At 38.6% G+C, this 23,775-nt stretch overlaps 1 protein-coding gene across 1 annotated transcript in view; it reads left to right on the forward strand.

Annotated features, from left to right (window-relative positions):
• The window catches only part of LGR4 (leucine rich repeat containing G protein-coupled receptor 4), a 103,902-nt gene extending 80,792 nt beyond the window's left edge, over positions 1-23,110 (forward strand). The window contains exons 5-18 of the mRNA XM_040495574.1: positions 4,569-4,784; positions 6,082-6,153; positions 7,893-7,961; positions 8,948-9,019; positions 9,206-9,277; positions 9,895-9,963; positions 11,488-11,559; positions 12,890-12,955; positions 13,668-13,739; positions 15,365-15,436; positions 15,732-15,857; positions 16,699-16,814; positions 17,070-17,153; positions 20,094-23,110. Coding sequence (XP_040351508.1) covers positions 4,569-4,784; positions 6,082-6,153; positions 7,893-7,961; positions 8,948-9,019; positions 9,206-9,277; positions 9,895-9,963; positions 11,488-11,559; positions 12,890-12,955; positions 13,668-13,739; positions 15,365-15,436; positions 15,732-15,857; positions 16,699-16,814; positions 17,070-17,153; positions 20,094-21,370 — 2,455 coding nt within the window. The 3' untranslated portion in view covers positions 21,371-23,110. The remainder of the gene's footprint in view (positions 1-4,568; positions 4,785-6,081; positions 6,154-7,892; positions 7,962-8,947; positions 9,020-9,205; positions 9,278-9,894; positions 9,964-11,487; positions 11,560-12,889; positions 12,956-13,667; positions 13,740-15,364; positions 15,437-15,731; positions 15,858-16,698; positions 16,815-17,069; positions 17,154-20,093) is intronic.
• Positions 23,111-23,775: the final 665 nt, after the last annotated feature.

A 23,775-nucleotide genomic window follows, 5' to 3' on the forward strand; every position in this document is an offset into this window, starting at 1 on the left:
CCGGCCTCCTTGCACACACTCGCTCTCTCTTGCTGTCTCTCAAAAATAAATAAACATTAAAAAAAATAAAAAATAAATTATATCACACTTCGAATGGTAAAGGAGGATTTCAAAGACTGACTGAATTTCCTAGGTTTTCCACAGTAATTGCATCATCTTAACAATTTATACTTGAAACTGGCAATAAAATATAACACTATAATATATATGTTACTGGTAAGTTAGAAGTAGAGAGAAAAAGGGAAAGCTTTTGATTATAGAATAGATGTTGATAACAGACATTCATCAGTAAAATGTGCATATGGAATTATTATTGTAATTTCATTTAAGACAAAAAAGTATGTGAGTACTCAGTAAGATATAAAACAGGCTTTTGAGAATAGGGAATAGACACACATTTTAAAGACAAAAATAGTAAGGGAATTCAGTTAATAGAGTGTTAACCCTTTAACAACTAAAGTACACTTAAAGTAATAGTTCTCTCTTGATGGATTGAGTTTAAATGGTGAAATACCTTAAACAAACCCACACTTATCTCCCCACCTAGGAGATATCTGATGCTATTTATGCATCTACTGATTCAGTTATAGTATTTTCTTGGTTTCTTAGTTAGAATTAATATTAAATGCGTAAGTCCTTGGTACAAAGCCGTGATTCTAAGACAGTTTCTCTGTGAAACACTGATCTTATTATAGGGGCAAACTCTTTACATTTGTGAGTGTGCTCCCAACATCCGCATGTGAATTGAGGTGTAAGGATTAATTACTGAGTCATCACAAATCCTTTGCCTCATTTAGCTTTATTTAAGTGTCCCATTTTTCCAGAGTTCTTCTTCCTTTTGACCTCTTTTTTTGTTTTTTTTTTTAGAGAGAGAAAGAGAGCAAGCACTCCAGTACCTGTGAGCAGGGGAGGGACAGAGAGAGAGAATATCTTAACCAGGCTCCATGCCCAACGTGGAGCACATTGTGGGGTTCAATCTCACACCCTAAGTTAAGGCCATCTCTTTTCTTTGATGGTACATAGCACAGAATTCTGCAGGAGCATAAATGGTGTATATAACACTGAAATAATGTTAAAAAGGTACAGATAGCTTTCTCTATAGTATTTTGCCACATCTTAATGAAACCTTTTATAGAGAAGGCTTAATTTCAGTGCAGTGTTGTGTGTGTATATAGGGGAGCCTTTCTCATTATTTTATTGACTATGAATGCACATTATCATCAATATGATAACATAAGCAATTTAAACTTTTAAACTGCGCTAATGCTGAGAAACTGGGAAGGGACTTCAATTTGTACTTAAAATACATTCCAAACCCCTTACCTAGTTTACAAGGTCTACATAATCTGGTCCCCATTTGCATCCCCAGCTATGTCTCCCAGGACTCTCCACCTTCTTCCTGTGTTCTAATCACTCCTGACCTTCTGGGAGTTGCTGGGACCACATCCTGCTGGTTTCTGCTGAGTCTTTGCCCTCTGGATCTCAGTTTATATAGCACCTTGTTAGGGAAGCAAAAATAAGGTAAAAACAGACAGGGAGACAAACCATAAGAGACTCTTAAATACCGAGAACAAACTGAGGGTTGCTGGAGGGGAGGGGAGGTGGATGGGGGATGGGCTAAATGGGTGGTGGGCATTAAGAAGGCACTTGTTGGGATGAGCACTGGGTGTTTATGTGTAAGTGATGGATCACTAAATTCTACTCCTGAAATCGTTATTACACTCTATGTTAACTAACTTGGATTTAAAAAAAATAATAAAGAAGAAAAAGAAAAAAAAATAACACCTTCTTAGAGATGCTTTTCCTAACCCATACATTTTAACTAACTTCCCTCCCCCTTAGTCTCTATTGTTAGTCTTTATCTTGGGACCCTGTTTAGTTGCTTCATAGCATTCTTAAGCACTCTATAATCACTTTTTAAAAAATATTTACTTGTTTTTGAGAGAGGCAGAGTGTGAACAGGGGAGGGGCAAAGAGAGAGGGACACACAGAATCTCAAGCAGACTCCAGGCTCTGAGCTGTCAGCACAGAGCCTGACCAACCTGGGGCTCAAACTCAGAAGGGGTGAGACCATGACCTGAGCCAAAGTTGGACGCTTAACCGTCTGAGCCACCCAGGCGACCCTATAAACACTTTTAAAATGTATTATATTGTGGGTCACTCTTCATTAGAATGTCAGTCTCATGAGGACAGGTCTCATGTCTGTGTTCACCATTTTTATCTCTTTTGTGCCTAACAATATGCTCAGGTGTTAAGTGAATAGCTATAATTAAATGGTTAATGCAATTAAATTCTACTTATAGTTAGTTACGTTATATGGTTGATTATATGTTTATATGTTCAGTGTCTCTTTCTCTAAGTGGAAGTTGTGCAAGGTTGTGAAGTGTGTGTGTGTGTGTGTGTGTGTGTGTGTGTGTGAAAGAGAGAGAGAGAGAGAGAGAGGGAGAGAGAGAGAGAGAGAATACTATCCGCACATTAAAGCAAATCTCCTAAGCAGCTCCATGGCCAGGACTTTGGCAGTCTGTATTTAAAGGGTACCTGTTTCTTCTCAGAGGTAGGTGCTAGAAACTAAACAAGCCTAAAAATGTTTGTTTGTTTTTTAATTTTTTTTAATGTTTATTTTTGAGAGAGACAGAGCATGAGTGGGGGAGGGGCAGAGAGAGAGGGAGACACAGAATCCGAAGCAGGCTCCAGGCTCTGAGCTGTCAGCACAGAGCCTGACGCGTGGCTCAAATCCATGAGCCATGAGATCATGACCTGAGCCGAAGTCAGATGCTTAACCAACTGAACCACCCAGGGGCCAAAATGTTTGTTTCTTAAGGCAGCTGCCCGGTTCCCTGTGTTGTCCCCTTTTTTAGTGCTTATCTCGACTTTATCAAAAAGAAGCTACCATCAGATCCTTACCAGGATCAAGGGTCTTTAACCCCTGAGACTCGGACTGGGGCCGGTGTTTCAGAGCAGAGCTCAGCATTTGCCGGGAGGGGAAAGGGGCCACTAGGGCAGGCCCAAAGCTGGAGCAGCAGAAGGAAAAAGACAGATGCAAGCACTGCTCCAAAACTCAGAAATTCCTGACCTCGCCGACTGCCAAACTCCAGGGCTTTAAAAATATGCCGTCATTTTGACTTTTCACGTTTTTTGTGTTCTCTAATTTTCACCAGGAGGTCCATGCCTGGGAGGTATGAATTTCAGTAGTGAGGTTGCATCAACATGGGAATTGTGAAGAGGGTTGTCATTTGGCACATAACTGTCCTTTGTCATATTAACATCAGGGTGTCTTTGGGTTGGAACGTGCTTATTCCAACAATTAGGCCTGATTGTGCCAACAGTAACGTTAGGACATCATTTTCCAGATTTTTAGATGGGGACTTAATTTTTTTCTTAAATGTTTATTTATTTATTTTGAAAGAGAGAGGGAGAGCGAGAATCCCGAACAGGCTCCCTGCTGTCAGCACAGAGCCTGAGGCAGGTCTTGATCTCACAAACTGCAAGATCATGACGTGAGCTAAGTCCAGAATTAACAGTTATTAAGAAAAGAGCACAGTGGGGCGCCTGGGTGGCGCAGTCGGTTGAGCGTCCGACTTCAGCCAGGTCACGATCTCGCGGTCCGTGAGTTCAAGCCCCGCATCAGTCTCTGGGCTGATGGCTCGGAGCCTGGAGCCTGTTTCCGATTCTGTGTCTCCCTCTCTCTCTGCTCCTCCCCCGTTCATGCTCTGTCTCTCTCTGTCCCAAAAATAAATAAACGTTGAAAAAAAAAATTTTTTTTTTAAAAAGAAAAGAGCACAGTGTTCACAGGAAACATTAAATAGCTACTCTGATCAGTGTTACTGTAACCTTAAGCCTGCTTTTAAATTTTCCCCAAATTCTGGAATTAAAGACACCTTGCTAATAAGATGCCTCATACTCAAAATCGAGTCCCCATCAGGGGCTCCTGGGTTGCTCAGTTAGTTAAGCGTCTGACTCTTGATTTCAGTGCCAAGAGGCGGTTATTTGACTAGTACATGATACCTATAGTTTTAACTTGCCTGCTGGTAAGGATTGTTAGAAGAATCCCTTGAAATGATTTGTTGCTGTAAACACTTTTCTTTTTTTGTAAATATTTCCTTATGTTTTCTCCTTTGGCATAAAGTTAAAATAGCAAATTTAATATCAGATTTTAGTTGTAAAATTTTAAGTACAGTAGCTTATTTACTCAGCTTAGTTTCTTCTTCTTTTTTTTTTCTTTCTAGTTTTGATTTATATAGATTCTGAAACATAAACTTCGATCTAGCTTTGGCCTTTGGTGGGGGGGGGTTCTTTCTTTTTTTCCAACATTGTTTTGCTATAAAGTCACTCTTAGCCAAAGATTCTTGAAAGATTGTTCTGTAGGAAGGGAAAGAACAGACTTCCACCGTATAGTTTTGGAAAATTGGTGGATTTTATGAGACTTTCTAGAGCAATTGAAGAAATAAGGAATGCCATGGCTCCGGCCGTTTTTGTAACTCCTTTCCGTTTTGAAAACGGAGAGCTGTGTGACTTGGCTCCTTCTGCTAGAATTCGTTCTTGAACGTGGTGGTTTCTGTTTCTGTCAGGCGTTTAGATGCCAACCATATTACCTCAGTCCCCGAGGACAGTTTCGAGGGGCTTGCTCAGTTACGACATCTGTGGCTGGATGACAACAGCTTGACTGAGGTGCCCGTGCATCCTCTCAGCAACCTGCCAACCCTGCAGGCACTGACCTTGGCCCTCAACAAAATCTCAAGCATCCCTGACTTTGCATTTACCAACCTTTCAAGCCTGGTAGTTCTGTAAGTATCCATCCCTTTTAATACCTTATGTCTGTGTGAATCTGGGAGCAAAAGCAGATTTCTCGTGACAGATTATTAGGAAAGTACCTCATTTTTTGTTACGCTTCTGAAGAGAGAGCATTTGGGGGAGCTGCCTCTTTTTGCAAAATTAAATGTGCTGACTTTTAAAAACACAAGCTAGGATAATTACAAAATTAACATCTGATAACTGTTGAACCTCTCTACAAAAACCTTGTTTTGTAATCATAACAAGAAATTGGGACATTCAGCAAATACTTGGACAGCTTTTACTTGTGTACCAGCAATGTATCGAGTGTTAAAAGAAGTAGAGTTGTTTTGAGATGATCACAGAAAATAAGTTTGAGTGATATTTCATGTTTTGAACATCTTGTCTTTTCAAAGAATGTATTATTCTCTGTGTTTTTAATCTTTAAAAACTTGGACATAATAAAATGGCATTTCTTTTAAAAGCTGTTACTCGGGCACACCTGGCTGGCTCAGTTGGTTAAGCTCTGACTTCAGCTCAGGTCATGATCTCACAGTTTGTGAGTTCAAGCCCCGCATTGGGCTCACTGCTGTCAGCTTAGAGTCCACTTTGGATTCTCTCTCTCTCTCTCTCTCTCTCTCTCTCTCTCTCTCTCTCTCTCTCCCCCCGCCCCTCCCCTACTCACGCTCTCTCTCTGAAAAAATAAAAAAATAAAAAAAAAATAGGGCCGTCTGGGTGACTCAGTCAGTTAAGTTCCAACTTTGGTTCAGGTCACAATCTTACGGGTTGTTTGTTCAAGCCCATCTCAGCACAGAGACTGGAGCTTGCTTCGGTTTCTGTGTCTGCCTGTCTCTCTCTGTCCCCCTGCTTGTGCTCTCTCTCTCAAAAGTAAATAAACATTTAAAAAAAATTTTTTTAAATAATAATAAAATTAAATCTGTTACTCATTCTCACTGGTGTAAGGTGAGACTCTTCCCTCCATGATGTTTTCCCCCACCTCCTTGCCAAGGGGAGCTCACCACAATTTTACTTCATATAATTAAAAGCTCATCAGAGTTTTGTTCTGATATGGCTAAATATTAAAGAATCTTCAATGTGTGTACCATTTTCCCACTAGAGATACTTTCTTTTTGCATGTTCAGTGAATCCAAGTCTGTGCAGCGTATATCAAGAAATACACTATTTGTTTTCCATTAGTCAAGGGTTGCAATGTTTAGCCACACTCCTCCTTTAAGCCAATTTAGGCATATGAAACATTATAATAGTTGCTACTGGGTGATTTGAAAGTCATTGTGATGCTTTTTTCCGTAGACATCTTCATAACAATAAAATTAAAAACCTGGGTCAACACTGTTTCGATGGACTAGATAACCTGGAGACCTTGTAAGTTGATTCAGATTTCGGATGGTTATACTGTGATGTTGGTGATGCAATTTTGTATTTCATTGCAGGAGAAGGAAAAAATAATGGTCTTGAGTTCAGCTCACTATTAACTGACTTTAATACATGACTAAATTTTTGCCACCAAACAACATAGTTAGGAATACTAATCTCAGTTTATGGTTAAAGATGGCACACAAGTTTGAATTTGATATTTCTTTCAAAAGTACACATAAAAAAGCGGCTCAATCTGTTAGACTGTCTACTTTCTCAAAAATTTTGGGTCTGTTAAAATGTGCGACAGTTTTGGAACACCGAGCCTTATAAAATTAATTCTGAAAAATCAGCTTTTTTTGTTTGTTTTTTCCATGATCTCAGCTGCCTTACTAATTATTAACACTGGGTTTGAGTATTATCTCTGCTTTCTTAAATGCTAAATGAAATAAAGTTTTCCATTTTGCTTAGGATACTTTTGTTGTTCCTGCTAGTTAAAGTTTGGGAATTCTGGATGTTTCCACTGTACATTGCACCACTGTTTGAGCAAAAGACCTTGTGCAGCTATGCATAATCAAGAATAGGATTTTATTTTTGTTGTTTTAGTTTATTTTAGTTGTCTTTATTCAAAGATTTATAGTATTTGCTATTGTGGTGTAATAAATAATTCAGACAATGTCCCAATTAGGTTAGTAACATTTGATTGGAATGCTCAGGGCTTGTGATATTTTGTTTAACTGAATATTCTGGTTAGCCTAATTAGAAGACTTAAAATCTCTTAGTTCTTTATGAATCTACTTTCCTGTCTAAACAATGAAAGGATAGTGAACATCAGTGGACATTGGAAGATGGAAGCTCTTGAAGAAGATAGTTCCAAGCTCAGTTCTCCTTTACTAAGTATGTAAATACCAGTGTAGCAGAGGACTGGATGGAACCGATCCTAGACCACATATACTCTTCCAATTACATTAAAATGAGACTTCTTCTTCCCAGCTAAATTCTTACTTGCCACTTTTCTTTCTGCGTAGAAAAAGAAAACAAAATAGGTCCCTAAAGAGCTGGACTTTTGATTTTGTGTTACTCTCATTCTAAACCATACTAATCCTATCCCATCATGCTCTTTAGGTTATAAAATAAATTAAAACTTAAACACTCAAATTAAGACTTTTTCTTACATGCCACTGTGGCTTTTCTTGCTCCTAATTAATGTAACATTTTCAACAATTTATAACCTGCTTCAGGATGCTAGTGGTGTGAACCCATCCTGGTGCTCGAACTTGTTCGTACTTATCTCAGGTCATCTGCCTGATAGTAGGGCCGAGGTCAGCTGCCCTCATGCCCGAGTTTCAGGAAGCCACTCTAAACCCCAAATGGAAACCGTGCTTTCAGGTTGTTGTCATTTATAAACGGATATTCCATAAATTCTGTTTTATGGTGAACTTCCTGAAGAATGCCATTCAAATGATTTGTTTATTTAGTGCACCAATAATAGGTGATTAAGAATTTCTTGATCTTTTAAAATTAACTTAAAACCATCATAGAAGAATTATGATTCTTTTTTCTATTCACTATTCTAAGAAAGGATATGAATTCAGTTGAGCTACAGAGTTTTAAATGGCACTATGGTCAGTGGGAAAAGATTACCATCCAGAGGATGTGATTTTTGTTAAGAATACATTTGTACCAAAATGCCTTATAAATTGTGACCGTTCTTCAGTGTTCTTATATATTTCCCCCATTTTTTCTAGGGACTTGAATTACAATAACTTGGGGGAATTTCCTCAGGCTGTTAAAGCCCTTCCTAGCCTAAAAGAACTGTGAGTATTGCTTTGCTCTCTCTATGCGTGCCATAGCGTCCTTAGAACTCATCACTTCATGTTCCAAGAGTGTGATTTTAAAGCCTCTTTGCTCCACTGCACATACCATAATACCCAGACACACACAAACACATATATGATCATACAGACCAGATGGTGTCAGCGCAGACAGTGTGGAGCCTAGATTTCTGTACCGAGCTTGTTTTGTCTGTACTAAGGTGTCTTCCAGAAACCATAACATACAGTCCCTGCCAGTTAAGAGCTTGCAGTCTCCATGGCACTGGGGAAGCTAACCATGTGAGACTTGCAGATAGCAGTTGCCAGGTAGAAATAAGTGCTAAATGCAGAGGCTAAGTAAATCATTCCAGAAAAAGACCTCATTGAGAATCAGGGTCATTAGAAAAGGCAGTGCTAAAGAGGAGGAATTTGACTGGAGTTAAAAGGATGGAGATAATAAAATAAATGAAAAGATGAGGGGGCATTTTAGATGTTGAATTTGTCAAGGGCAGAGACAGGAGTGTACATGGCATCACAGAGACCTGAGAGATAGCAGCTTTAAAAAGAATTCGGGGGGCGCCTGGGTGGCTCAGTCGGTTAAGCGTCCGATTTCAGCTCGGGTTACGATCTCGCAGTCTGTGGGTTCGAGCCCCGCGTTGGGCTCTGGGCTGACGGCTCGGAGCCTGAGGCCTGCTTCAGATTCTGTGTCTCCCTCTCTCTCTGACCCTCCCCCATTCATGCTGTCTCTCCCTGTCTCAAAAATAAATAAACGTTAAAAAAAAAATTAAAAAAAAAAAAAAAAGAATTCGGTATGTTCCCGGAAAGGATGTGATGGAATAAAAAATTCGGTTTCCTCACATTTTTGAAATTTTCATGTAGTTGTTCTCAGCTGTGTTTCACATAACACTGAACAGGACTAGATACTCGAGTTTTAACTTATTTCACAAGGGGACATGTATTTCAAAAATATTTTTCTCCTACCTTTTTAGGTTATTTCATAGTAATTCTATTTCTGTTATCCCTGATGGAGCATTTGATGGTAACCCACTCTTAAGAACCATGTAAGTAGTTCTGAAGGCTTCTTTTAATATTTAATCATGTAAAGCATGTCTGTATGATGCCAGACATTTTGATGAAGAATGAGTGAAAATTCAGGATTTTAGATCTATGGACTTTGTGAACATAGGTTTAGTGTTGGAGGGCTTGTGAACATATGAAAACTTTACTTTTTTGCGGTATTTTTACAGACATTTGTATGATAATCCTCTGTCTTTTGTGGGAAACTCCGCATTTCACAATTTATCTGAACTGCATTCCTTGTAAGTATTACACAAATTCTAAAACAAGCCTGAATCTTTATGCAATTGCTTTAATGGAAAACTAGAATGTATTATTGTAGCTCCAGAAGACAAAACTCTCCCCCCCCTTCCCCCTACTCCTTTGGGTGAAAGTCCAAAGGGCAGTTCTGAAAATTGATGATGGTTCTTATTTATGTGAACTCTTGGCCAAATTATCACACTCTCAGGTACATTCAAGAATTGAAACTGATTTTTTTAGGTATAATAGTGCTGTTATTTTATTTTATTTTATTAATTTATTTATTTTAACGTTTATTTATTATTGAGAGAGAGAGAGAGAGAGAGAGAGACAGAGAGACAGAGAGAGACAGAGCATGAGCAGGAGAGGGTCAGAGACAGAGGGAGACAGAATCTGAAGCAGGCTCCAGGCTCTGAGCTGTCAGCACAGAGCCCAACACGGGGCTTGAACTCACAAACCGTGAGATCATGACCTGAGCCAAAGTCTGACTCTTAACTGACTGAGCCACCCAGGCGCCCCAATAGTGCTGTAATTTTAAACTGTTCAAAAAAAATAAAATGAAAATATCGTGTATGAAAATTTCTTATTTTAAATTACTTTTTCTCTCCCAATTTCCTAGAGTCATTCGAGGCGCAAGCATGGTACAGCAGTTCCCCAATCTGACTGGAACCGTCCACCTGGAAAGTCTGTAAGTGCAGCTGTTTGAAGAAGGGTAGGGTAGAAATGACATGCTGGCCTGCTCTCAGGGTGCCAGTGGTTTTTGGGGTTGGGGATGATGATGGTGTTGATTCCTGCAGTATCTCTTTGGGCATATCATGCATGGATATGGATATATTGGGTTTGGGCTCAGTCACCTCAGGTAGAATAGAGCCTCATGTATGGAGATTAGATCCAAAAAGCTCACTGAAAATATGAGGCAGTAACTAAACGCCAAATTCCAAGCAGTGCTTTAGGAATTCAGAAGTGGAGCAGTTGATGTAGACTATCAGGGAAAGCGCTAGGGAGAAGGTATAGTTTCAAAATCGAATACTGTCAGGTTTTCAGAGCTGGGTCTTTTAATTAGAAAGGCAGGATTTAGCAAAATGGGGAATACTGAAAATTTTCTCAGGGATGATGTAACAGACGTGCATATGTAGCTAGAATTGCATGTCTATAATGGAATGCGGTGTGATATGGAGAAATTTGGAAAATCGTTTGGGTCACAGTTTTAAAATGGCAACCCTTGAACATTGAACATTTGGTCATGGCACAGCTTCCCAGTAAGTGGTCTGTGAATGGGGTACATACACATCTAAGCCCTTTCTGACCTCAGCTCTGCAGACAGTCAAGAGGAGCCTGAGGCTGCTAAAGGCCTCCAGCCACAAGGAGCCTCACGTAAATGTTACGATTTTCCAATGTGCCAAAATAAAAGAAAAAAGAGGTTGGGAAGCACTGGGCTCGGGGTTAAACTTGACTTGTTAAGGTAGTTTGGATATATCGAGTATGTTGTATCAGGTGATATGAGGAGGGTAAGAGAGACTAGAATTGGGAAGAACCGCAAGGAGGCCATGGGTATAATCCCCTTGCTAAATGAGTGCATTTAACACCGCTGGCATTCCTCCATGTGGACTGAGATTCCTCCACCTCCATCTGCTTCATTTCACATGTGATTCGATAGTGCTAATAAAAATGAAGAGAGGGTCAGATGCTGGAGACACGAAAAAGGAAGGAAGCACAGGAATTGGGACTGACTGCAGATGGGAACATGGGAAGGGAGGGAGGAAGAGAACATTTCATTCATAACAGTGAGTCAGGTTGCCCGAAAACACAGAAACCAGGTTTGGGGGCAGGATGCCAAGGTAGCTTCGCATGTTTTGGGGGTGAGGTGGTGTTGCAGGTGATTGTAGTCAGGCGGGAACTATGGATAAGTGTTTTTCTGTTGGTCCACGTGAGAAATCAGGCTTGACGTCTGGACAATATAAACATCTCCTGTCACAAGCTTTTCTGCCTGACTATGAAAATGAGATCCGTAACAGAGGCTTAATCCATCTGAGGCCTAATCCATCTTCCCACATGCCTGACTTTAAGGAGTAAGTAGGCAGTAGGATACAGAAACTCTAGTTCATATGCAAATATGTGAAAAAAATGTTTCTTTTTCTATGCGAGAATAGCATTTTGTTTACCATCTGAACTTGAACGATTCCATTTCTTAGATGAACAATGTTTTCCACAGGACCTTGACAGGCACGAAGATAAGCAGCATATCCAGTAATTTGTGCCAAGAACAAAAGATGCTTAGGACTTTGTAAGTTGGGTCCCTCTTCCCTTCATATACTTTTTCTTTTACGTACTTCACGTATATTGAGTTTTATTTTGGGTCCGCTATTTTCATTAGCTGATTTTAAGGTAGAATTATGTCTTATTTGTTCCCTTTATGGAAATGAGCAGGTGTTTTAGTGACCCAAGGGTAGGTAACGTTTATTTCAATTTGGTTTTTAGGGTTATGTATATGTCATACGTCTTGTGACTTTGAACAAAGTAAAACCAGACTAGTCTCTTCCTTGTATTTTTCTTATCTGGGCTTTCTTGCCCTTAATTCTAGATGCCCTGGGACTGTCAGCTCTCCACCTCTTTCTGTTTTATCCAGAACTTAAGCAGAGCCCAAATCTTTCTTGGATCAGGAACCAATTAAGCATGGAGCTTTCCAAAAAATTTCAACTACCCTGGAAAGTAAGGAAGTAAAAATGTCATAAGAGCAAACAATTAAGTTACTAAGTTGTTAATAAGTATTCACGAGAGAGAGATAGTAACAAAATAAGTGACTGATTGATTAAACATATCATTAAATCATGTCACGGAATATCAAGCACAGTGATCACTATGGAGGAAACACTGCAGTGGGATTAAGTGAGAGTTAACGAGTCCCTATATTTGGTTTAATATACATTTTTTTGAAAATGTGAGTTATGCATACCACTCCTCTTAAAGCTTTATAATTAACATAGAAATTATTTATGGTATAAACAAAATTATAAAAATATAAATTAAAAACCACATAAATCTACCACTTAGACATAATTTTGATATATTTTCCATAACTGTATATTTTATATGCTTAATGTTTTTAATAGTTTTATTTTAAAATTTTTAAAAATTTTTAAGTGTTTTTTTTTTTTTTTTAATTTTTTTTTCAACGTTTTTTATTTATTTTTGGGACGGAGAGAGACAGAGCATGAACGGGGGAGGGGCAGAGAGAGAGGGAGACACAGAATCGGAAACAGGCTCCAGGCTCTGAGCCATCAGCCCAGAGCCCGACGCGGGGCTCGAACTCACGGACCGCGAGATCGTGACCTGGCTGAAGTCGGACACTTAACCGACTGCGCCACCCAGGCGCCCCATAAGTGTTTTTAATATATTTTATATTGTCTGTACTCAACATTATATACTTCAAGTTTGCAATCTTAAGCATGTTATATCACTCTAGAAACTTACAAGTCTTAGAAAAAAATAGATGATTTTCTTCAGGCATCTGTCTTTATTACAGATCTTAGTGCTGTTTTCAATACTGAGTACAGCTCTTTTAATTTAGTATTCTGATAACACAGAATTAATTTGTTAATTTTCATTGTTTTAAGGGACTTGTCTTACAACAATATAAAAGACCTTCCAAGCTTTAATGGTTGCCATGCTCTGGAAGAAATGTAAGTTGGTCTTGAACTTACTCTTTTTGCTGTGGTTTATGGTGATTCATTGAACATTTCCTATTTTAAATAATGGCTTTACCATCAGGAAATTAGAAATATTAAAGAAATAAATGCATATAATCAGGTATCCCTGTGAATAAATGTCATATTGTACTAGTTGTGGCCATACAACCAGCATTTTTAGGTACTTACCAGGCATTCTATGAGACAGTACAGCGGGAGGGCTGTCTACACACACAAAAACAAACAAACAAACAAAAACTGTTCCTGGTTGTTGAGGGAAATCAAACCCAGATACCCACTGTGTACCTGTAAGTTTTGATGGAAGTTGGTTGGGAGATGGGGAGAGGAAGGCACTAATTCTCCCGTCACTGATCCCTTTCTTTACCTTTCCTGTAGCCTTCTCTCCATGGTACTTGGTATGGTTGTACTGTCTTGGGTCCTTTTTTACCATGTTGTCTTCCTGCTCTCCTGAATGGGGTTGATAAGGAATTTAGCTAGTGTACATTAACTCCCAGCATAAATTGGGATGGAATACCAATTATTCTAACCCTTTCATGTTATTGATGAGGAAATGGCAGTTCTCTTACTTTCAACAAAATCAAGGTTATTTATGAATGAGTATTTAAACTTAGACAAAGTTTAAGAAATGTTATCTTTCAAAATTGAAAATAATTTTTCTCTTTTTTCCTTCATTTTTTTTCCTTAGTTCTTTGCAACGTAATCAGATCCACCAAATAAAAGAAGGTACATTTCAAGGCCTGATATCTCTGAGGATTCTGTAAGTTTCTCTTTGATTATTAGAAACAACTAAAATTTTTGCCAAGTTATAAATTAATCTATCATTATAATTCCCATGATAGATATACTTAAAGATGTGATTTGTTATGTGTAAATGTTGTTCAAATTTTACCACGTGGTACTTTATAAATGATCTAACTTTCAGTATTTTTTGCCTTAGCTGATTTATGCTGTTGTATGTTGGTAAGTGAAATGGTATAATGTATACAACCTGAGAGATGGAGCTTGTTGGTTTCCTAGTCACAGTGATGAGGTTTGCCAATCCATTAGAGCAGTGGGTAGGCAAACTATAGCCTGTGGGCCGGGTCCAGCCTGCCTTCTGTTTTTGTAAATTAAGTTTTATTGGAACACAGCCATGCTCTTTTAAATGTTGTCTAATACTGCTTTAACCATACGATGGCAGAGTTGAAGAGTTGGAGTAGAGAATATATGACCTAGAGGTGAAAATATTTACTACTTGGCCCTCTACAGGAAAAATTTGCAGACCCTCACACTGGGGTATATATCATAACAAATATAGCTAATGTGCAACAGACGCACTCATTTGAAAAGTATATTTGTAGTTGAGTGTATATTTGTGCCAAGTTTTCCATTAAGCAGTTGGTGATATAGAGGTGGCTAAGACAGGCCTTGTCCCTGTATTTATAGAACATTAGTGCAGAAAACACAATATGCTAAAATAGTGAATATTTTTAAAATACAGAACAAATTTGAAAAATTGAAGGCGAAGTGAAATTACATATATTGATTCCTGTCTTCCAATAGATTCCAGTAAGAAATAGAAAATAATTCTACTACAAAGTATTTTATTAGACATTGGGATCTTTTCTTGTGGCTGACAGTCTTACTGTGTGTGGGTCTGGGCAGTAGCGAGGAAGGGATCTGGCTCCTAGCTGCAGTCACTTGTAGAGCACCGATAAGCGACAACAGTGAAAAGCTGGCCTTTTTTTTTATTCGAAATCAAGTTTGCCGAATTGTCCTGTTATCTGGGAGATGTCTTTAAATTTCCCTTAATGCTCAGTTTAAGTGTGGTTGCAGATTATTTGTTTTATTAATTCTGCGATATCAGAATTTCTCAGGGTGTGTTTCTGAATACAGTACAGCTCTGGTGTTGATATGATTTTTATTTCCTGCTTGGGAAAGAATGATATCTGAAGCCCTTCTGGAATGCTCTTGTTGACATATTGATTATTTGTCTTCCCTCAGGGCCTTATCACTGACCTTTGAGAAAGCAAATAGTATGAAACCTGTTTTTATTTTCAGCTTTGTCAGGAGCTGAGTTTTTCCTCACCTACTTAATAGTACCAAAGGTTATATCATATCATTTATATTTTTGAACTGGTACCAGAAGGATAAGGTGGAGAAAATTCACAACTGTTTTGAAACAGGTGCCAACTAGAATTATTGCTCCGTGGAACCCATTCCAAGAAATAGATTTTTGTGAAGGAGAAGAATTCAACATAAACATGGAGTTGTTGGGCGAGATTAATAAGATTTATTATCTTATCAGGGATACTGTGATTACCTCAAATACCAAAGTATAGTCAGAGTAACTGCAGTTTGAATTTATTTGAAAAGATTAACATGTTATTCTTATAATTGCAGAGATCTGAGTAGAAACCTGATCCATGAAATTCACAGCAGAGCTTTTGCCAAGCTTGGGTCAATAACTAACCTGTAAGTTGATGATTTTATGCAGTAATGTCCTGAAAGTAATAGTCTACAGAAACTTGTGTTTTGGCATTGTCCTATCAAAATATTTTTTTCTGTTTAGTTGCTCCCTTGTATAAATGCTAAAGCCGCAGTGATATAGTGACACCTTCTAGGAAGGCAAGATGAATGCCAGAACTATTGTTTCGGCACGCCTGAACTTCCTCTTAGAGCTCTAGTATTTATGATGTTTACACATGTACAGAGGTTTTTGTGTAATTTGCATCTTCGGAGTTAATTTAAAGTCTCTTCCACATTTTAGAGATGTAAGTTTCAACGAATTAACTTCATTTCCTACGGAAGGCCTGCATGGGCTAAATCAGCTGAAACTTGTTGGCAACTTCAAGCTACAAGAAGCCCTAGCAGCAAAAGATTTTGTTAATCTCAGGTGCGTTTTTGCTTATTTTTCTTTTTTGTTGGGGTTATGGTGCACCCCTAAAATATAGAGTAGGCTAGTTTTGGGCTGTGGTTCCCAGATTTTCTGGGAGGCCATAAGTTAAGAGTATTTTCTACCTCAGTCCTCACAAATTTGATAAAAAAAAAAAAAAAAAAAAAAGAACATGAGCATTATACCTTACTTTTTGAGAACATGAATTTCCAGCCCTTGAGGCTGTCAGGAGATAATGTAGCCATTCATCAGACTGGTTTTTTATACAGTAGATTTGTCATGAACAATGTAGGGAGAACCACATAAGTGTGAACGTACAGAAAATTGATACAGAGTGTAATACTTCATAGAGATATTTGATATAGTAGGGACAAGGCTTGGGGATATTACTGTGGGAGAAGAAAATAAATATTTTTATTACACTTATGTGAACAAAGTAAATTCATTTAATGGTGTAAAGTCGCAAATGATCTGGGACATTAATATGAAATGAAACTACCAGTATCCTATGATAAATTAAGCATGGTAAATTCACGTATAAAGGGAGTCTGATAAGATTTCACTTTAAATTGCGGTATTACTCCTAAATTGTAAATATGGTTTGTTTTAAATTCAGCTTTTAAAAGCACATCTTATATGAAAAGAGAAATTCATGGTGTCACCTACCCGAGTTCTTTTTGCAGATGAGGAAACTGAGGCCCAGAGAGGCTAATGACCAGTTTTTAAAGCATGTGACAGTCAGGTCTGACTCCTAGGGCACTTAAACATTGAAATACTTTTTACAAAACAAAAGCATGTCTGTGAAGTTGTTCTTCAATGTAGATTTTGCAATTTTCTCCAGGTCTTTATCAGTACCATATGCTTATCAGTGCTGTGCATTTTGGGGCTGTGACTCTTATGCACATTCAAACACAGAAGATACCAGCCTCCAGGACCACAGTGTGGCAAAGGATAAAGGCGAGTGCATGTACTTTTTAAAATAGAATGTGCTTTATGACATTAATTCAAGTCTCTGTTATTGTAATCATTTTTGAATAATAAATAGGAAATATGTGAGAAAACGGCATAGACTGTGTTACTTGCATCTTTAGTATGTTATTAAGCCTCATGGAAGCTGAACTCAACTCATGTACAAGAGAGAAGATTGCAGGAAAGTATGGTTCTTTTGAACTGCATAAAACTGGAATTAAGCAGTTTACGTTATCTATTCAGGTCCCACGGGTGCAGCCAGTGTCACGAGCAGTGCAGAGAATGAAGAACACAGTCAAATAATTATCCACTGTACGCCCTCCACAGGTATGCCCAACACATTTTGCTGTAGTGTCTTGCTCTAAATAAACATTAGGCACATAGAACTAAAACTTGGGGGCGGGATGTGATTTTTTGTAACAGGAGTGGTGCTAGATGATCTCACAAGGCCTTCTGCCTCAAGCGGTGGTCTGCATACCAGGAGCTTAGGCGTCCCTTGCAGAATCTCTGTCCCAGACTTATTGACTCAGAGTCTTCGTGTTACCTAGTTCCCTGGAGGGTTATGCGCATGCAAAATCGAGAAGCACTTTCTGAATGCTTCTTTAACTCTAGCGACCAGTTCTAGGACTTACTGATCTGCAAGGATTTTTAGTGTAACCTTTTTTTTTTTTTAATGCAACTTTGATTTTCCTTTTCTTTCTACTTTATTTCATTGAACTTCAGTGGGCTTGGGAAAGTTACTAAAATGAGACCACATATTTGGTTGTGACCATAATGTTGGACTCTGCCTCATCTATCAGGGAAGATAGATTTGGAATTTTACTGTAAAAGAAAAAAAATAAATAATTGGCTAACTGGTGTGCTATGAAGTAGAATTTTTTTTTAATATAATAACATGGGATGATCTGAATATTGAGTTTATTACTCAGAATCAAAAGTATTATGGACTTTCTAATGATGACTGCTGAATTGTGAGCTTTTTAAGGGGCTGTGTATGTATTCTTTTAATACTTAGCACAGTGCCTGTGTTGAGAATGAGCTTAAAGTGACCAGATGAGCAAATGGAATTGGCAAGAATCATTTCAGCCTAGGCAGTGTATATTATCTAGGTTCTGAATTAATTGTTGGAAGTTAAGAGGGTGGAGCTTGCTCACTGGCCTGACTGGGGTTCTTGTATTAGAGAATGTGCATAAGGAACTGACAACCCAATGAGAAGGGAACAGCTTTGTTAAAGAGGAGACTAGACCTGAACAGGCAGGGATTCCATTTCCTCTACACTGAATTTAAACCTTAGTCAGGAAGAAAGTTGGTCTAAGATTCCTCCCCACTCCCCCCACTGTGGTAGAGTTACACTGCGGGCTTGACTCCCCACTCAGCTGTAGTAACACACAGACCCCCATGTGCTCACGCAGAAGCAGGGAGTAGCAGAGAAGTGGGATCCATCTGTTAGAACTGGAGGAGGCAGCCAGTTTTCAGACAGTGACTGGGTGGAGCCTGCTTCCCAGGGGAGAGTATCTCCACCTACCAGACACTTCCAAAAGGAAGTCCTGTTCTCTCAGGTCAGATGAGCTACTCCTTCTTCCTTGAAGGAAGATGAGTTCAGATACAGGGATAAAGGTGGAAGCTTCCTCCTAACATTTCCTAAGGGGGTGGGGGGGGGGGAGGATAAAGATTTTTTTAAGTTTCTTGTGATATTTGGAAGTCAGATAGATATAAATGTTGCTGAGCTGGCTTGTAAGGTCTGTGAATGTCTCAGCAATTTAAAATGTGGGATGTATCAAAGTTCATGACAGTTCAGAAAGATACATCAGAACATGTGTTTTAGGCAATTGTAATACATAGTTTTCTTGAGCTTTGTAAACAAAATTTAGTTTTCCTTTACTAATTTTAAAATAAAATAGTTGTCATTTGTGACATAACTAGCCCGTCAAAGTACATACAATTTAGTTACTAAATTAGTTCTTGCAATTCTAGTTTAAATTTCACAGGGTTTTATTGGATGTGGCTTTGTATGAATAGCTAACATCAGTGTGGTTTTGCCCTCACTCTATTTATTGTCTTATTGAATAACTTTTGTCAAGTCTATTGAACACTTTGACGTCTCAATTTCTCTGGATGGAAAGTGGGTATAATTATACCTATTTTAATCTGCTTCATCAGATTGCCCTTGAAAGCCACATATATACATGTACATACATACACATACATAATTTCTAAAAGCTGTATTGGGACTGGGAAGGAGGAAGAAAAGGACCTAGGGGCACCTGGGTGGCTCAGTTGCTTAAGCGGCTGACTTAAGCTCAGGTCGTGATCTCACGGTTCGTGAGTTCTAGCCCCGCATTGGGCTCTGTGCTGACAGCTCAGAGCCTGGAGCCTGCTTCAGATTCTGTGTCTCCTTCTCTCTCTGCCCCTTTCCCGCTTGTGCTGTTTCTCTCTCTCTCACAAATAAATAAATATTAAAAAAAAAAAAAGAAGGAAAAAGAAAAGGACCTAGTATTTATAGAAGTCCACCTCTGTACCTAGTAACTTTCTTGCATATCTCATGGATGTAATTTTATTTAAGCTACACAATGCTATAAAATAGGCATTATTGTCCACAAGTGAGAAAATGAAATTTATAGAGGTTTAAGTTGCTTTCTTAAGGAAGATAGCAAGTTATGAACCCCATATTAAAGCCCTAGTTTATCTAATTCCAAGCCTTCAGTGTATCAAGTACTTATCATATATGAGGCACCGTCCTATATATATATATATATATATATATATATATATATATATATGCATATATATGCATTTGGTATGACTTTATCAAATATTTAATAAAAGAAATTAAAGTCAGTTATTTTTATTTAAAAATTTTCAAATATGCCTCAATGGTAGTAATTTTATTATTATTTTTTAGCTTTACTTATTTATTTTGAGAAAGAGAAGGAGAGAGAGAATTCCAAGCCGTGTCCACATTGCCAGCACAGAGCCCAATGCAGGGCTCAACCCCACGAACCGTGAGATCATGACCTGAGCCAAAACCAAGAGTCTGACGCTTAGCTGACTGAGCCACCCAGGTACCCCCAAATCAGTTATTTTTAAAATAGCCTAGTCCAGTGACTAAAATATCTAAGAAATAGTCATCTTTTCAGTTTGGTTCAATTCAGTTGTAGCAGCAGATTTAATTATGCTAGATTAACCATCCTTATTTTTCTTGCAGTCCAGAGCGTACGGGAATATGGTGTTTTCTAAATTGTCTTTTATTTCTCTCTCTTGTTTTAGGTGCCTTTAAGCCCTGCGAGTACTTACTGGGAAGTTGGATGATCCGTCTTACCGTGTGGTTCATTTTCCTGGTTGCAGTGTTTTTCAACCTGCTGGTCATTTTAACCACATTTGCATCTTGTACATCACTGCCTTCCTCCAAACTGTTCATAGGCCTCATTTCTGTATCCAACTTATTCATGGGAGCTTACACCGGCATCTTAACTTTTCTGGACGCCGTGTCCTGGGGCAGATTTGCTGAATTTGGCATTTGGTGGGAGATTGGCAATGGGTGCAGGATAGCCGGGTTTCTTGCAATTTTCTCCTCCGAAAGTGCCATATTTCTATTAATGCTGGCAGCTGTCGAAAGAAGCTTATCTGCAAAAGATGTCATGAAAAACGGGAAAAGCCGTCATCTCAAGCACTTCCAGGCTGCTGCCCTTCTTGCTTTTCTGGGAGCTGCAGTGGCAGGCTGTTTTCCACTTTTCCACAGCGGGGAGTATTCTGCCTCACCCCTCTGCTTGCCATTCCCCACGGGAGAAACGCCATCTCTAGGATTCACTGTAACCTTAGTGTTGTTAAACTCCCTGGCGTTTTTATTAATGGCCATCGTCTACACAAAACTGTACTGCATCTTGGAAAAGGAGGACCTTTCAGAGAACGCACATTCTAGCATGATTAAGCACGTTGCCTGGCTCATCTTCACCAACTGCATCTTTTTTTGCCCTGTTGCGTTTTTCTCCTTTGCGCCGTTGATCACTGCGGTCTCCATCAGCCCTGAAATTATGAAGTCTGTCACTCTGATCTTCTTCCCGTTGCCCGCTTGCCTGAATCCAGTCCTCTATGTGTTCTTCAACCCAAAGTTTAAAGACGACTGGAAGTCACTGAAGCGACACATTACCAAGAAGAGCGGATCGGTGTCAGTGTCCATCGGTAGCCAGGCTGGCTGCGTGGAACAGGATTTCTACTATGACTGTGGCATGTACTCGCATTTGCAGGGTAACCTGGCCGTGTGTGACTGCTGTGAGTCCTTTCTTTTGACAAAGCCAGTGTCCTGCAAACACTTAATAAAATCACACAGCTGTCCTGCATTGGCGGTGGGTTCTTGCCAAAGACCGGACAGCTATTGGTCCGACTGTGGCACGCAATCCGCCCACTCTGATTATGCAGACGAAGAGGATTCCTTCGTCTCAGACAGTTCGGACCAGGTGCAGGCCTGTGGACGAGCCTGCTTCTATCAAAGTCGAGGATTCCCTTTGGTGCGCTATGCTTACAATCTACCGAGAGTCAAAGACTGAACTGGTGTGTTTGTAACTGTTTCCCCCATCAACCAAAATCACAGCATTTAGAGAAGAACCCTGGTCTGACCTTTCATCTGGGAAGCACTTCTGGGATCACTGCCTGGTGTGTCACTTAGAAGGAGGAGAAGGGGGGCAGTTGATTTCTGAAACCAGACGTTCTCAAGGAACAAGTGCCTAACCTGTCAGTCAATGGAAAATGCAACGTGCAAGCAATGTGTGGTCTATTTGGAACAGGTTTATAACTTGAAAAATTTTTTGTATATCATAGCAATATCATGTTAGGTTTTCCTGATCCATGAGAAGCAGATTTATACCGATCTGAACTAAGCACAAGGTGAACAACAGCTGTTAATATTTTTTTAAGAATATTTTAAAATGTGATTTTATGTAGCTAAGAAAAAGTCTTGCTAATTTTACCTAATGGTTCATCATTAATCTCAGGACAACTTAACTGCAGGGCCAAAAAAGGGATTGTCTCCCAGGTAAAACTGTGAGAACAGAAGAGTAGGCATCGCCTGATTGCATTTTCTGGTCCCATCTTTCACACAACAGAATCATAAATTCTGTTTAAGTGATTTATAAACCTAAAACCTGAAGATGTTTTTAAAACAATATTAACAACTGTTAGATTTTAAAAGAATAGCTGAACGTGTGTTTTCAGTGCTCACGCTTCGCTGTGGTGCAAACCCAGTAATTTTGCCCTCAGTGTCTTGTGACCACACTAGGAAAAAGTAAAGGACTCATTGTTGTGTGGGTTTGGTAGATTTGGCTAAACTACTAACTGATATGGGATTTTAATAGTATCTGAGGGACTTGATGGCTCTGTGGAATGTTCTCGTTAAAAAACATTTCTTAGTATCATTGGCTGAGCTGACATTTTCCAATTTTGTTGGTATGTTATCTACATATAGTTTGAATTACGCAGAAAATAAACAGTGGTAAATTATTGTATTAAGTTGGAAGAAATTGGGAGTAATTATGACACAAAGCACTTATAATTATTTCTTAGTGAGCTGGATTCTCCTGAACCTGTGCTGTTACATGGTAGCTTCCATACATTTTCACCTTACTGTGATTTAAATACGAAAGAGCCTATGCTACAGTTCAGATACTGTGTCCTTGTGAGATAAAACAAATCTGTCATTTAAGAAAAAGAATAAAGCTTAGGCCTGTGTCTTTAACAATTAAAAATTTTACTTGATTCTTATCTATGGACTTTTGACATGTCACTATGTGGAGTCTTAAAGTTATAAATGTTTTTTGAACCATATGCTAAATCAATAGCAAACCCACTGCCATATTAGTTATTCAGGATATACTAAAAAACATTAAGCTAGTTTGCAGTTTAATAGTTAAACTGTATATAATGTGCATATAATGAATTTTTATCTTATGTAAATTATTTTTAGAACACAAGTTGGGAAATGTGGCTTCTGTTCATTTCGTTTAATTAAAGCTACCTCCTACACTGTAGTGGCTGCCAGTAGCAGAATGTTAAATTGTGGTTTATATACTTTTTTTTGCCTTGTAAATAGTCTTGGTTGTACATTGTCAGTGTAATAAAAACAGAATCTTTGTATATCAAAATCATGTAGTTTGTATAAAATGCGGGAGGGATTTATTTACAGTGTGATGTAATTTTGTAAGGCCAACTATTCACAAGTTTTTAAAGTTGCTATCATGTTTGTTTATTTACACATCTGATAAATATTAAATCATAACTTGGAAAAAAATCTAGCTAGAAGTGTTTTTTTCTCCAAAATTCAAGTTACCGAAAACTTCACATTTCATTTAAAACATAGAATAGCAGATACCTCAACTATGTGGTAGATTGTGCTATGCATGTAGTGGGAAACACTATTGCATCTTGAGTCTGAATGATAACTCATGGAAAACAAATTGTGAACTTTAAGAGACTACCATTAATTAGGTCTTTGTTTAAAAGCAAATGATTGGGGATCCTAGCTAGCTTAGCTGGTGGAGCGTGCAACTCTTCATCTCGGGGTTGTAAATTCAAGCCCCACCACCTTGGATGTAGAGATTACTTTTTTTTTTTAATTTTTTTAATGTTTATTTATTTTGGGGGGGGGCACAGTGTGAGTAGGGGAGGGGTAGAGAGAGAGAATCTCAGGGAAGCTCCATGCTGTCAGCACAGAGCCTGATGTGGGGCTTGAACTGAACTCACAAATGGTAAGATCACGACCTGAGCTGAAACCAAGAGTTGGACGCTTAATGGACTGAGCTACCCAGGCATCCTGGATGTAGAGATCACTTTAAAAAACTAAATAATAAAAGCAAATGATAAGTAATCCTTTATGACACCAAATGTAGTCAGTTGCCCAAATGCTTAGCTATAAATATTCACAATCATCGAGCCCTAATTTTACAGACGAGAAAATAGA

This window comes from Herpailurus yagouaroundi, unplaced genomic scaffold, assembly GCF_014898765.1.
Source record: "Herpailurus yagouaroundi ecotype Mexico unplaced genomic scaffold, PumYag 187, whole genome shotgun sequence".
NCBI lineage: Eukaryota > Metazoa > Chordata > Mammalia > Carnivora > Felidae > Herpailurus > Herpailurus yagouaroundi.